Source organism: Triticum aestivum, chromosome 5D (genome assembly GCF_018294505.1).
Source record: "Triticum aestivum cultivar Chinese Spring chromosome 5D, IWGSC CS RefSeq v2.1, whole genome shotgun sequence".
NCBI classification, from domain to species: Eukaryota; Viridiplantae; Streptophyta; class Magnoliopsida; order Poales; family Poaceae; genus Triticum; species Triticum aestivum.
The window spans coordinates 561,603,586-561,616,039 of record NC_057808.1 but is presented as its reverse complement, the minus strand read 5'-3'; the positions used below and the strand labels follow the sequence as shown (position 1 = coordinate 561,616,039).

At 46.2% G+C, this 12,454-nt stretch overlaps 1 protein-coding gene across 1 annotated transcript; it reads right to left on the bottom strand.

Annotated features, from left to right (window-relative positions):
- Window positions 1-5,663: 5,663 nt before the first annotated feature.
- On the bottom strand, window positions 5,664-7,570 carry LOC123123916 (uncharacterized). The gene has a single exon (XM_044544570.1). It carries the CDS (start codon window positions 7,495-7,497, stop codon window positions 5,869-5,871), a length of 1,629 nt encoding a protein of 542 aa, XP_044400505.1. The 5' UTR covers window positions 7,498-7,570; the 3' UTR covers window positions 5,664-5,868.
- Window positions 7,571-12,454: the final 4,884 nt, after the last annotated feature.

The following is a 12,454-nucleotide window of genomic DNA, read 5'->3' as shown; positions in this document are numbered from 1 at the left end:
GCAAGAAGTTGGGGTCATTTATCCATAGTCCAAAAAACATCAGTTGAGAGGACTGTGCCATAGTAGGTCAGACGGGTGCATCCGTGAACATAAAGTTTTCTCTAATTTGAATGCTTATGTTATTTGTAATTTCTGTCATTATCAAAGAACATGAACATTTTCTTATATCCTAACCATTTCTTGAAATTTGTCAACAATTTGGCGCTGAGTGTTGACGAACTGAAAGGCGACATGTTCAACAGTTAGGTTTGGCGGAGATGCACATCATCAGATGAATGTGTGGCCACATAAGGAAGGACCGGGTCCAGAATGATGATATACGAGACAGAGTTGGAGTAGGACCGATTGAAGAGAAGTTTGTCCAATATAGCCTGAGATGGTTTGGACATATTCAACGCAGGTCTCCCGAAGCTCCGGTACATAGCGGATGGCTAAAGTGTGCCGATAATGTCAAGAGAGGCCAGGGTAGACCGAACTTGACATGTGAAGAGTCCATAAAGAGAGAACTGAAAGACTGAAGTGTCACCAAAGAACTAACCATAGACATGGGTGCGTGAAAACTTGTTACATGTGGCAAAACCATTAGTTAGTTGCGAGATCTTATGAGTTTCAGCTCTAACTCACCTCAACTTGTTTTGGAGTAAAGACTTTGTAGTAGTTGTTTTTTTTTAGTTGTCAACAATTTTGGAATTTCAAATTGTGTATGAAAATTTTACAAAGTACACCTTTTTCAAAATTGTAAACAAATTCGAACAATTGATGAAAATTTTGAACAAGAATTGCAAACCTGCATTGTTTTACATTTATCAATCTTTTTTGAAACACAAACATTTCATAAGTTGGTGATTTTCTTTCGAAAATGGGAACAATTTTTAAAATTCCAGAATATGTTATAAACTATAAACAATATTTGAATAGGTTCAAAAAGAACAATAAAGTTTTTAAAGGAGACAACTTAATTAACAAAAAAGAGAAGAAAGAAAAAATTGAAAAAAAACGCTTAGGCCTTGATCCAACTAGGTGACTAGGAGTGGGCATAAAATTCCGACCAACCGAATGCCGAACCGAAACCAAAACCGAAAATGGCGAAGTTTTGGTTTTTATTGTTAGTGCAGTTAAAACCAATTTTTTGTTGTAATAACCAAATTCAAATCAGATTCGGTATTAATAAACAGTATAACCAAAAGAAAACCAAAGTTCAGGCATCCAGTACGAGGCTCCCTCACATGTGTCGCGCAACACCAAAAGAAATCCAAAGAATATGTGTTCGGCCACGTAGGATACGAACGGCCCAATGCATGCTTTGTTCCCCACGTGAGAGCTAAGCCATCTAAGTTATTGCCAGGCTTCGTTGTCCACCTAATTGCTAAGCCATCTAAGTTTTCTGTGGCTAGCGAAGCGGCAAATCTTTTATTTGTTTAGTGCCACATCCCCTAGGTATGCTCAAAGGGTAAAGATGCTCGTGGATATAAGAGGATGACTCACAGGGGAAGCGCTGGACCGCTGGTAGCTACTCCCTCCGTTCCAAATTACTTGTCTCAAAAGTGGATAAAAATGAATGTATCTATAACTAAAATACGTCTAGATACATCCATTTCTGTGACAAGTAATTCCGAACGGAGGGAGTATGTCGTAGCTTGTAGGTATAGGCCACAAAAAGGTTTCCGGTATAAATTGAAATCCAAGCCAAATCAGTCGGTTAACCAAAACATCGCTTTGTTGTATTGGGTTGACATTTCGGTGTTTAGGTTTGCTTATCTAATTTTCTTTTAAATGGTATAAAAACCGAATTTTTGGTTTCTACCACCTTGATAGGCAGGGCATCACTCCTGTTGGGCTGGCCCAAGTGTTTGCGGATTTGAAAAAAGTTCATCAATGTTGAAAAAAAATGTTCATGGATTTGAAAACTTTCATAGATTTTCAAAAAATGTTCACCAAAAAGTTAGATATAGTAAAATCGATTCACAAATTTGATAAAACATTCATGAATTGCATTTTTAAAATTTTAAAAAGTTCACGCATTTGGAAAAATAGGTAAAAACCAAAAAATAAAATTTAAAAAATAGAATAAAATAGAACAAAATCCGATTTTAAAAAACATGAAAAAACCGTCCTGAAAATTCACAAAGTTACATTTGACACATAAGAAGCCAAAAAGAAAGCAAGTGTTCAAGTTGCGTTCAAAAGATTGTTCAATATGTTAGTTCTTAAGTTTGCACAGTCCCCATATCTCTTTAAAATCCTTGAAAATGTTGTTTGATAAAATGTTCTTAACATTTGAACTAACATATCTCGTTATTTTTTTTGGAATGTTCATGCTTTTAAGAAGAAGAAAAACTGAAAATATCAAGATGTGTTCAATTTGTTCATTTTTTGGATTTTCAAATATTATTTGATTTTCAAATATTTATTCAGAATTTTCAACAAATGTTCAAAAAAATTGAAAAGGTGTCCAGATTCTGTGTTGGTGTTAGTTCTCAACTTTGCATGCTCCTCATTTGTCACATACACTAGTCAGCTCAATTGGTGAGCCACTCACTCTTATGTACAAGAGATCCACGGTACGATTCCTAGTGACCATGCTCCCTACAACCGTCACCAATTGGCCGGCCTACCCTTTTTATTATTATTATAAAGGAGTATGGAGAGATCTTCCCCGTTAATATGTTTAGGAGGGTTGCACCGAAGCATAAGTGAATAATATTTTATGTCTTTTAAGTCTTCAATCAAAATATACATCTGGGATATGGCCTCGTGTCACCTCCTAAGTTCGTAGCATGTACGCGATGCCATCGAATCGTCTCCATAGGCACACTCTCGGTGTCTGGACAGAGAGTTTCATCCTAAATTAAGTGTAATCAACCAAAAAGTTAATATAAACACATACATTTGTCCATCCTTGATTGAGCCAACGTTACATGATAAATAAAGCACAGGGAGATCGATGGAATGTTTTGACAATGTCGAATAAAGCCTACACACCAACCTTTGAGCCGTACGTTCCCCACAATGCACTTTATTAGTAGTATATATATATATATATATATATATATATATATATATATATATATATATAAAATATGAGCAATAATAAGCACATATACTCATGGATCGCACCGTATCAGTTCTTCTTCTTTATGTGCTTGGCGTTTCTGTGATAATTAACCAGAACATCGGCAGATTCTATGCACCTACAGACCTAATTATTTGCCAAGCATGAGGTACTGTAAGTAGGAAAATTAAGGTACACATCAATCAGCTCTCTGAAGACTGAAATGGACACTTGTTCAGACACCCAATCCGATCCTAACTTTACGCCCATATTACCACCTGGGCAGGAACATTTGGAATCCATATTGGTTCCTTGTGCAGCTAACCATGGTGTGATATGTCCACTACTTATCTACTGCCTCCTACATTGATTAAGTCATTAACTAACTAATTACGGCAATGCCCTGCAAATGATGATGATGAATGCTGCTTAATAGCAGCACGGCCATGGAGAGAGGCCATCATGCACCTGGCCATGTTCCAATTTCAATTGTGCGCACACGATCGAGCATCTTCGCCTTTAGGGGTCCACCGTCGTCATTGGATCGGAGAATTTCAGAGCACAATTCTAGACTTTACTTCCCTTTGTTTCTTCTTTTGAAAAAGAGAATAACTAGGAGAGAAATGAGATCCATATCAATGCCATGACATGCATTCCTCTTGAGAAAGAAAATCTGCTGCTTTTTCTTTTCTTTAGGAATTCGGAGGCCCCTCACTCCACTTCCATGGATCGATCGACGCACTCGAGGTAGCTAGTCGAGTGTTTTCGAGTCAAAGCTCTCGCCGACGAATCATGAGTGACTATATCTATCTTGTTTGTAGTATATTGCTACAAGTTGCACCTTTCCTGTCTATTTAATTTTACCTACAAAGGTAGAACATCAACTTATATATATATCTATACACACAACTTGAGCAAGGTAGCTTAGTGGGATGAGCAGAAAGTGGAAGCAATTGATTGTTGGTACATTCTTCTGCGATCTGCACCGCGCTATTCTGAATAAGAAGATGCGTCAAGTTTAAAGCAACAAATGCGTGTCTATATATATATACAAGCAACCATGAAAATAAACAAGTAAACTAATTTTGTTGCTATCTGTTCCAATGAAATCTTGGCAAAGATTTGCTTTCACATACACAACCAATCATGAATGTAAGCACACCCATCTTCATAGCGCTACAGAATAATTTATTTTCTGTTGTTGGAAAAAAGCTCTCTACAAAATCATGCTACTATATACCATATGTTTTTCTTTTGTTGTAGATGGTAGGTAGGTCCATGGACTGAGTGTCTATCTGCTTTTGGAGTACACTACTACAGGAGATGATGAGATTAGAGCAGCAGCTACTACTAACCACTACTAGTATTATATCTGAATTAAAGCTTCAGGTAACCACCGGCGCTCTGCTCTTTTCAGCTGTGACATGATTAAAGCAGCTGTTCTTCATTTTTCAGCAGTTGCACAAAGTATTTTCTTTTCCTTGAGAAAAAAAGATCACTTTTGTCCTTCAAATGTCTGCCTGAAACTGAATGGGCTTTTTCAAGGAAGATAAGATGAGTGTTTCGCAGCTCACTAACAATGACATGGCATCAAAAAGGGAAATGCTCATGTTGATCCCTTAAGGCACAGGGTGCTTTCAGAGATGCAGCACTCCATGTGACATGATTCTGTGATCAATGTCCAGGAGCTTTCATCCCGCACACCCAGCCCCCTGTGCATGCAAGGTTGATGCAGACATGTGCAAAACGAATGAAATTTAGCGCGACTCAGCGGATCGAAAGATGTGATTAGGACTTGACAGAGCATATAAGTCAGCTTTAGATCTCTCTTTCTGTTGTATAAAAGAAAGAAATATATGTATTTGAGTGGGAACAATTTCAGAAATTCATGACGAACCTACGATAATAATAATACAGCATGAGGACAAGCAGCTGGGTGTTGGAACACCCAAATGACCAGCTGTGGGGAGCTGGCTGCAGGTACTGTAAATAAACAAAAGGGGTTGAGATCTTCCACTGTATGAACACAGGGATACCTGGTGTAAAATACAGAGAGGTGCATGCATAGTTCTTCCAACTGAACTGCCACATACACACATAGATTAATCAGGCTCTTGCAAGTGTCTCTCTGATTCAGGAGCAGCTAGCTTAGTTAGCTAGGCAAGCATGTGCTGCATGGATGGATGGAATCCTCCATCATGATTGACTCAACCCCCATGTGTCCCCCAATTCTACATCTCAAACCTCACCTCCTGTGGTCACTCACAGCCACCACATGCACCCTGATTATTTAACAATTAGCAGCAGCAACTTTGTTGCTTGCTGCTGATGAGATGGAAAGGGTAGATTGGTAGATTAGATATGTAACAACTTGTTGAGGAGAGGAGCAGCAAATCTACATCCTTGGATTTACTGTTGCCTCCATTGCCTCCCATGCAGTGGACAATGGGCTCACAGATGCATCACCATCATCATCTTGCTCACTTCAACTGGTGTAGTGTAGGGTTGCTGTCTGTGGTGATGGAGGGGCTTCATCAGACATGTTGGTTCACCATCATCTCTCATCTCAACTCATCTTTGTCAAGCACACAAGGGAAAAAACACTACTTAATTATCATAGTGTATATGAGAATTTTGATTGATTTCTATGTACGATTACATGCTAATTAACCACTCACATCAAGATGAAGGTGAACAAGAGATCCCATCCGGCCCCAATTACCACAAAAATCCTTTAACTAGGGGGTGGACAAAATAAGAGGAACGATTAAACACACGGATGCCTGACCAGGGCCGTTGGTTTCTGATCGGACGGCCTAGGCGCACGAGCTTACTGTTCCATTGCCGCTGCCGTCGACGGCGTGGTGGGGGTGGCCTCCTCCTCCTCGGCAGCTGTCGGCGCCACCGTCGAAGTCGCTGGGGCGGCCGCCGCGCTCCACGAATTCGCGGTGCACGGCGAAGAGCGCGCGGCAGCTCATCTCCTTCTCGAACCGCCACACGTAGTTCAGCCCGACGAGCAGCTCCGCCACGGCCGCCTCCACCTTGTCTCGGTCCGCGAACTGCAGCGTCTGCAGCAGGAACGTGTTGCCGCCGCCGCCGCCGCCGTGGCGAGGGGGGAGCCGGGCTATGTCCGTCGTCGATGAGGTCGACGTCGTCTTCCGCTGCTCGAAGCTGCGCTCCGCCTGCCACCGCACCGTGGCGTGCGCCATGGGCGCCAGCCACTCCAGGATGCCGCCCAGCGCGGCGCGCCACTCGCCGGCGAGCCCCGCGTCCGCCTCGGCCACCGCGCCGCGCAGCCGCGCCCGGAGCTGCGCGCGCACGCTCGCCGTCAGCATGCCGTACAGCTCGTCCCGCTCGTCCGGCCCCACCAGCCGCTGCGGCGACCGCGCCATCCGCTCGATCGAGATCACCAGCCCGGCGTACCGCGGCGCCAGTGCCGCCGCGCCCAGCGTCCCCGCCGGCGGCACCAGCGTCGCCGTGCTGTACTCGAAGAAGCCGCGCCGTCTGCTGCCCTTCGCGCTCTGGACGACGGCAGCGACGTCGAACGGCACCGCCTCCATCGACATGGACTTGCGCGACGGCGGCGGCGGGGACTGCGCGTCGGCGGACGGGTGGACGGCCGAGGAGAGCGTGAGGCTCCGGTAGAGAGGCGCGTGCCGCTGATCCTGGCCGCCGGCGCCGAAGACGAGCTTGATGCGCGCGAGGATGGTGAAGGCCGCGCGCGCCAGCGACGAGACGACGGCGTCGAAGGTGCACCCCCACAGAGACGTCTGCTTGAGGTTCTTCACGTCCTGCTTCTTGGAGAAGATGAGCTGCTGCTGCTCCGACGCCACCGAGATCTTGCTCGCCGACATGCTGCGGCGGTGGCACCCTCCTCCGCCGCTTGCAGCAGCGTCGGCCCGCAGGAACTTCCGGAGGCCGTGCTCGGCCTCCGCGAGCTCCTCCATGGCCCTGCGGAGCGCGGCGGTGGTGGCCACCTGCTTCTCCAACTTCCTCGCGCGCGCGTCCATCTCCTTCCACGTGGGCGCGGCCCAGCGGTGCCGGTCGCGGCCGGCGTCGGCGAACTCCAGCAGCGCATCCCTGAACTCCCGCAAGCAGGGGTCGGCGCAGCGCTCCGCCAGCGCGGCGACGGCGTCGGACGCGCCCCGCAGCGCGTCGACGAGCTCGGCGCGCGCGAGGCCGAGCAGGAAGGCGTCGTCGTCGGAGACGACCTTGCGGACGCCGTCGAGGTGGACGACCTCGTGGCGGAGCCGCGCCACCGCCGCGTCACCGACGGCGCGCCACACGTGGAGCAGCCTGGACACGAGGCTGGCCACCTCGAAGGCCAGGATGCCGACGTTGCCCTTCTTGCCACCGGCGCCGGCCGGCGGCGCCCCCGACGAGGACGGCTTCGACGAGATGGCCGACCGGACCTTGGCCAGCCATGACTCGCGCGCCATGGGCATCGGTGGATCGATCTGTCTGTCAATGGCACGCACCAGCAAGGAAGAGAGCAAGAGCTAGCCACTTGCCTTCGTGTGTGTATATATAAGAGGATAGTTGTAGCCCAAGGAATGGAAAGGTGTCAAGGTCAAAATGTTTCAAGAGCTTCCTATCATAGTACAACACTATTGGGGAAGGAAACACAAAAAGGTCTCTACAATTTTGAGTTCTCAAAAAAAAAGGTCTCTACAATTTTGAAATGACCACAAGATGATCAAAGTGTTGATGAAAAAAATAAAACACATGGTTGAAATTTGGTCACAAGATGATCAAAGTGTTGATGAAAAAATAAAACACATGGTTGAAATTCGGTTTGAATGTTGAGTGTGAATCGCGCATGTTTGAAAAGGTTGATGAAAGCATCATTCCTAAATGTGAACATGAAGCATGAACCGATTGATAGTTTTGGTAATCCCATAAATATCCATTAATATTATTTTCTTAATAATTTGGAATAAAAGAATTTTTAGGAATATTAATATTACAAGGAAAGAAAGAAAGAATGGTTTGTAAACGCGTGGTAGGAACCATGATTTGGAATGTTTGGTGCGTTATAGTAAGATCTAGAGAGCGAAATTGCGACGTGTGAAAGGTGAGTGGTGATGGTGATATAGTGATGGAATTGCATCAATTCGAGGATGAGTTGTAGGATGGTGGGGGCATAGAGTGTCAACCTCTGCTCGTGAGGACAATGACATGCCTTGTGTCGTGTTGATCATACCACCGGATCAAAAAACCAATCTTACAAAGCAAATCTTGGGGCTAATCATTGTTTTCAATAATAATGTATGGTTGTGTGCATCTACCGATCGATGCAGAGGCGTAGGTGATCCTCCTTCAAGAAAGAAAAAAAATACTACGAAATCAGCGAAAAATAACTACACAAATCCAAAGAGTGAAATTTTCGGTATTATTTTGAACGACATCGGATGATTTATCGCATATGTTCTCTATCATGTCAACGAGGAGGGTGGAGGGTTGCAAGAGAGGAGAGGAGGGGGCGTGACGTCGGCTGAATCCTCGTCCCGACACGTATGACCAATTTTGGACAAGGAAAGGGGGTTGGAGAATTAAGTAGGGTTGGGGGTTTGCAAGAGAAGAAAGAGAGGTGTGGTCACACTCACACTAGCTGGTGGATCATATTCTCCTGGTGCATGAGAGAGTGAGGGGTAAACCACAAGCTAGACAAGTGAAGGTGGTGGAGTGGTGCTGCATCCCCATCCATCCATCTGCATCATCTCTTTTGACTTGACCACATTGGCTCATAGCTAATCTAGCTAAGCTACCTAGATCCACCTGCTTGCTTGTTGCACATTGTGTGGAAGGAGCAGATCTCATCACTGCTTAAGTGTAAAGCTAGATAGTGTGTGTGTGTGTGTGTGTGTGTGTGTGTGTGTGTGTGTGTGTGTGTGTGTGTGTTAGTCCACTTAGCTGAAACTGTTGGGAGACATGATTTTTCTGCTCAGTCACCATCACACACACTCAGATTAACATTCAACACCTGGCCTGTGGGTGAGGTTGCAATGTCTGGCTAAGAAGAGATCTGAGGTGTGTGATTTGAAGTTTCATGGAGAATTCTCTAGTCCAGATTAGCATATAAATTAGTAATAATTAAGGTACTAGTACTAGTGACTAGTGTTAGGAAAGTTAGCTAGGAGAGGAGGCAATCATGCTAGATGGATAGATGGACTACAGCCTTGAGAGTTGCTGCATCTGCATCTGCACCCACCGTTGCCGTATCATCACATTCGGTCCACGCCATGGAAAGATGCTGCTACCAGCTTTTCAGTTTGTCAACCATGGACGCATGAATCATATTGGTCATACCCCAAAAGAAACGCAAAAAACACGGCTACTTTTAGTCAGACTCTGAAGTCTACCCTGAAAAAAATACCTTTCTGAAGTCTAGTTTTTCACACTCGACCCCAAGACAACTGCAGATGAAACCCCTTCGGTGACATGGCATCCTGGTTGGCACTTGCTCTGGTTCTGCCACCTGGCATCCTGGTTGGCACTTGCGCTATTCGTCACCCTGGGTGAGGAATAGTTATTCTTCACCCCCTCTCTATTTTGACATCAATGCACCGTATTTTTACGTTTCGTAAATTTTGTCTTATTTCATACATAAAAAGAGAAGGTAAGAAAATATGTACTCGCCGTAAAAAATATTTTATGTTACGTAAAATTACAAAAGTAAAAATATAGTGTAAAACATACATAAAATGTGACTTTTCTGGTCTTATAACCTATTTTTTATTTTTTATACCAAATTTTACATATTGAATCAATATGCATGTAACTATTTATATTGTAAACGTAATTTATTTAGGAAGCGATCGTAAGATTACCTCGGGTGAAGAATAACTTATTGAGCACTCTTTTTGTCTCATGCCTGGTCGACAGCTGGTCGATCGAAGCTAGCCACTAAACCCCTAAACATACGGACCGGGGTGTCCGGACAATTTTTGCCATCCAACAACATGCCTCAAACGTTTGCGGGCATCTAAAATCCTACAAGCTGGTGGAAAAGCTAGGGGAGGTTTGCAGGCATCCAGACTTCCCCCACGTAGGTGTCTGACACCCCTAACCCAACCAAAACCGAGGCAGAGCCCACACATTTGGACCATTCCATGTTGTTTCTGCGTGAACGTCCACCGTTTCCCACCCTCTTCGCTCCGATTGCCGTCGCCCTCCACCCAGATCTTGCCCTTTTCCCGTCCACCGCCGCGATGGAGTCACATGACCCCATGGAGATGTTCGTCGTGCCGCCAGCCGGAGATGGAGGACCCAAAGGTGGTAGCCGCCTGCAAGGCCAAATCGGCGGCACAAACCGAGCGCCGCAAACAGAGGAGCAGTGAGGTAGCAGTTGTGGCGGGCGGTCGACCACCACCTCGTCCGGCAAAGAAGGTGGCCAGGGCGGCGGGCGGCACCTGTGCAGTCAGCGTCCTAGCTGGAGCAGCTGCAGGGGGTGTACTACTACGTGGCCATGTAGCTCGGTGTGCAACAGAATTCTCCGGCCTCCTTCACGTCTGCCACTTGACCGAGCCGTCGTCGCCGAAACTTGTCCGATCACGGACGTTGAGCGTGGATCTAATGCCCATCAATGCCCGGCCTCTGTTTGTCGGAATATCTCAACCAGGCACGACGCCAGCAGACGACCATATGAGATGTTGGACGTCATCCACGATGGAAGCAGCTTCGAGAATGGACACGTGGATGACTCCCGGCCAGAGCAGGCACAACCGGATACCCAGCAGACATACACCCAACTTCTTGGTTCAATGAGGACAAGTACTTCGATCCCAATCGCGGGGACGTGATCCGTCTTCGTGCTTTGAAGTCGCTCACCCATTGATGGTACACCATGCAAGAGGCCGTCAACACGAATTGCGGCTTCTACAAACAAATCCAAAATCGATGGCCAAGTGAAGCGCAAATTACCGAGCTTGTAAGTGTTTTGTTGCTCTATGTTTTGGTCATTTGGCCAGATATGCAACTTGTGTTGGATTTGGCCGAAAATATGCTCTATGTGTTGGTCATTTCGCCAGATATGCAGCTTGTGTTGGATTTGGCTGAATATACTCTATGTGTTGGTCTTTTGGCCGAATATGCAACTTGTTGATTATGTCTTTTTACGATAGCCAGCACGTGCATGCGCATTGTACTTCAAGGTGGAGGGCAAGCAATTCCGCTTCACATTTGTTGGGCTAAGTTGAATGTGCAACCCAAGTGGATCCACTTTGTTGCGAATTCCGTCAAGGCCGCCGCCATCACCAATGAAGATGAAGATGGTGATCCAACCGCCTCAACAAAAGGAGGGCTTGAGCAGTCCAAAAAGTTCAAAAGGCATCGGAGGAGAAAGTGGGAGGAGGAGAAGGAGAAACAAGAACGGGCAGCTGCCAAGATAACAGAGATGTTCGAGGACATCAAGACGAAGAAGGGGGAGGCATGTGCCAAGCGCCATGACGTGAAGGAGGAAAAGGCGAAGAGGTTTGACAAGTTCATGGCGGCGACAAAGAAGATCCTCGAAGATAAGAGGGTTGAGCTCGCGGCCAACTCGGACAATGCCAAGATGGTGACCTTGAAGATGGAAGACGTGAATCCCGATGCAGCGAAGCTCGTGCAAGCCTACCATGCTAGGATGTTCAAGCGTGTCGTGGCCGACTTGGAGGCGGCCACTGCAGAGTAGTCGGCCACAGAGTGAAGAATCTGGCACGGACAGCCGGACTACGAGGCAGAAAAATGACTTTTTTGCACGGATAGCCGGACTGGCAGCATGTTGAACATCCCCTCCTTTTTGGTTGTGATTGTATATGTTTGCGTTGCATACGATCAAATTGCTATTGTCAAATGGTCGAGGCCGGACCTGGGGCGGACATTTGGTGCACGCGGTTGGATGATCGGCTCTGCTATCCTTGTCCGTGGATGCGTTGTGGACGTTTGCTGTGTTCGATTCGGTGATCCGTGTCGTGTTGGAGCTGCCCTGAGTGTCGAACATGTGTTAGGGAAGATGTTAGGGAAGTTGCACAATAAGATAGCAGTACTACTGACTAGTGTTAGGAAAGCAGTAGGATGCAATCATGCGTGCAGACAACCTAGCTAGGTAGGAGATGGATAGATTGAGTACAGGCTTGAGGTGAGCTGCTGCATCTGCATCTGCACCCACCGTTGCCATATCATCACATTCGGTCCACGCCATGTAAAGATGCTTTCTGTTTGTCAACCATGCTTGCATGGATCATACTGGTCTGGTCATACCCCAAAAGAAGCACAAAAAACATGCCTACTTTTAGTCCACCCTAAAAATATATACACTCTTCTGAAGTCTGCTTTTCACCTTGAGCCAAAAGACAACTGCAGATGAAATCACTTGAGTGACATGGCATCCGAGCTGGCACTTGCTCTGTTTTGCCACTTGGA

Excerpts from the sequence above, each read along its gene's own strand:
- LOC123123916 (XM_044544570.1), bottom strand. The coding sequence starts at position 7,497 with ATGCCCATGGCGCGCGAGTCATGGCTGGCCAAGGTCCGGTCGGCCATC.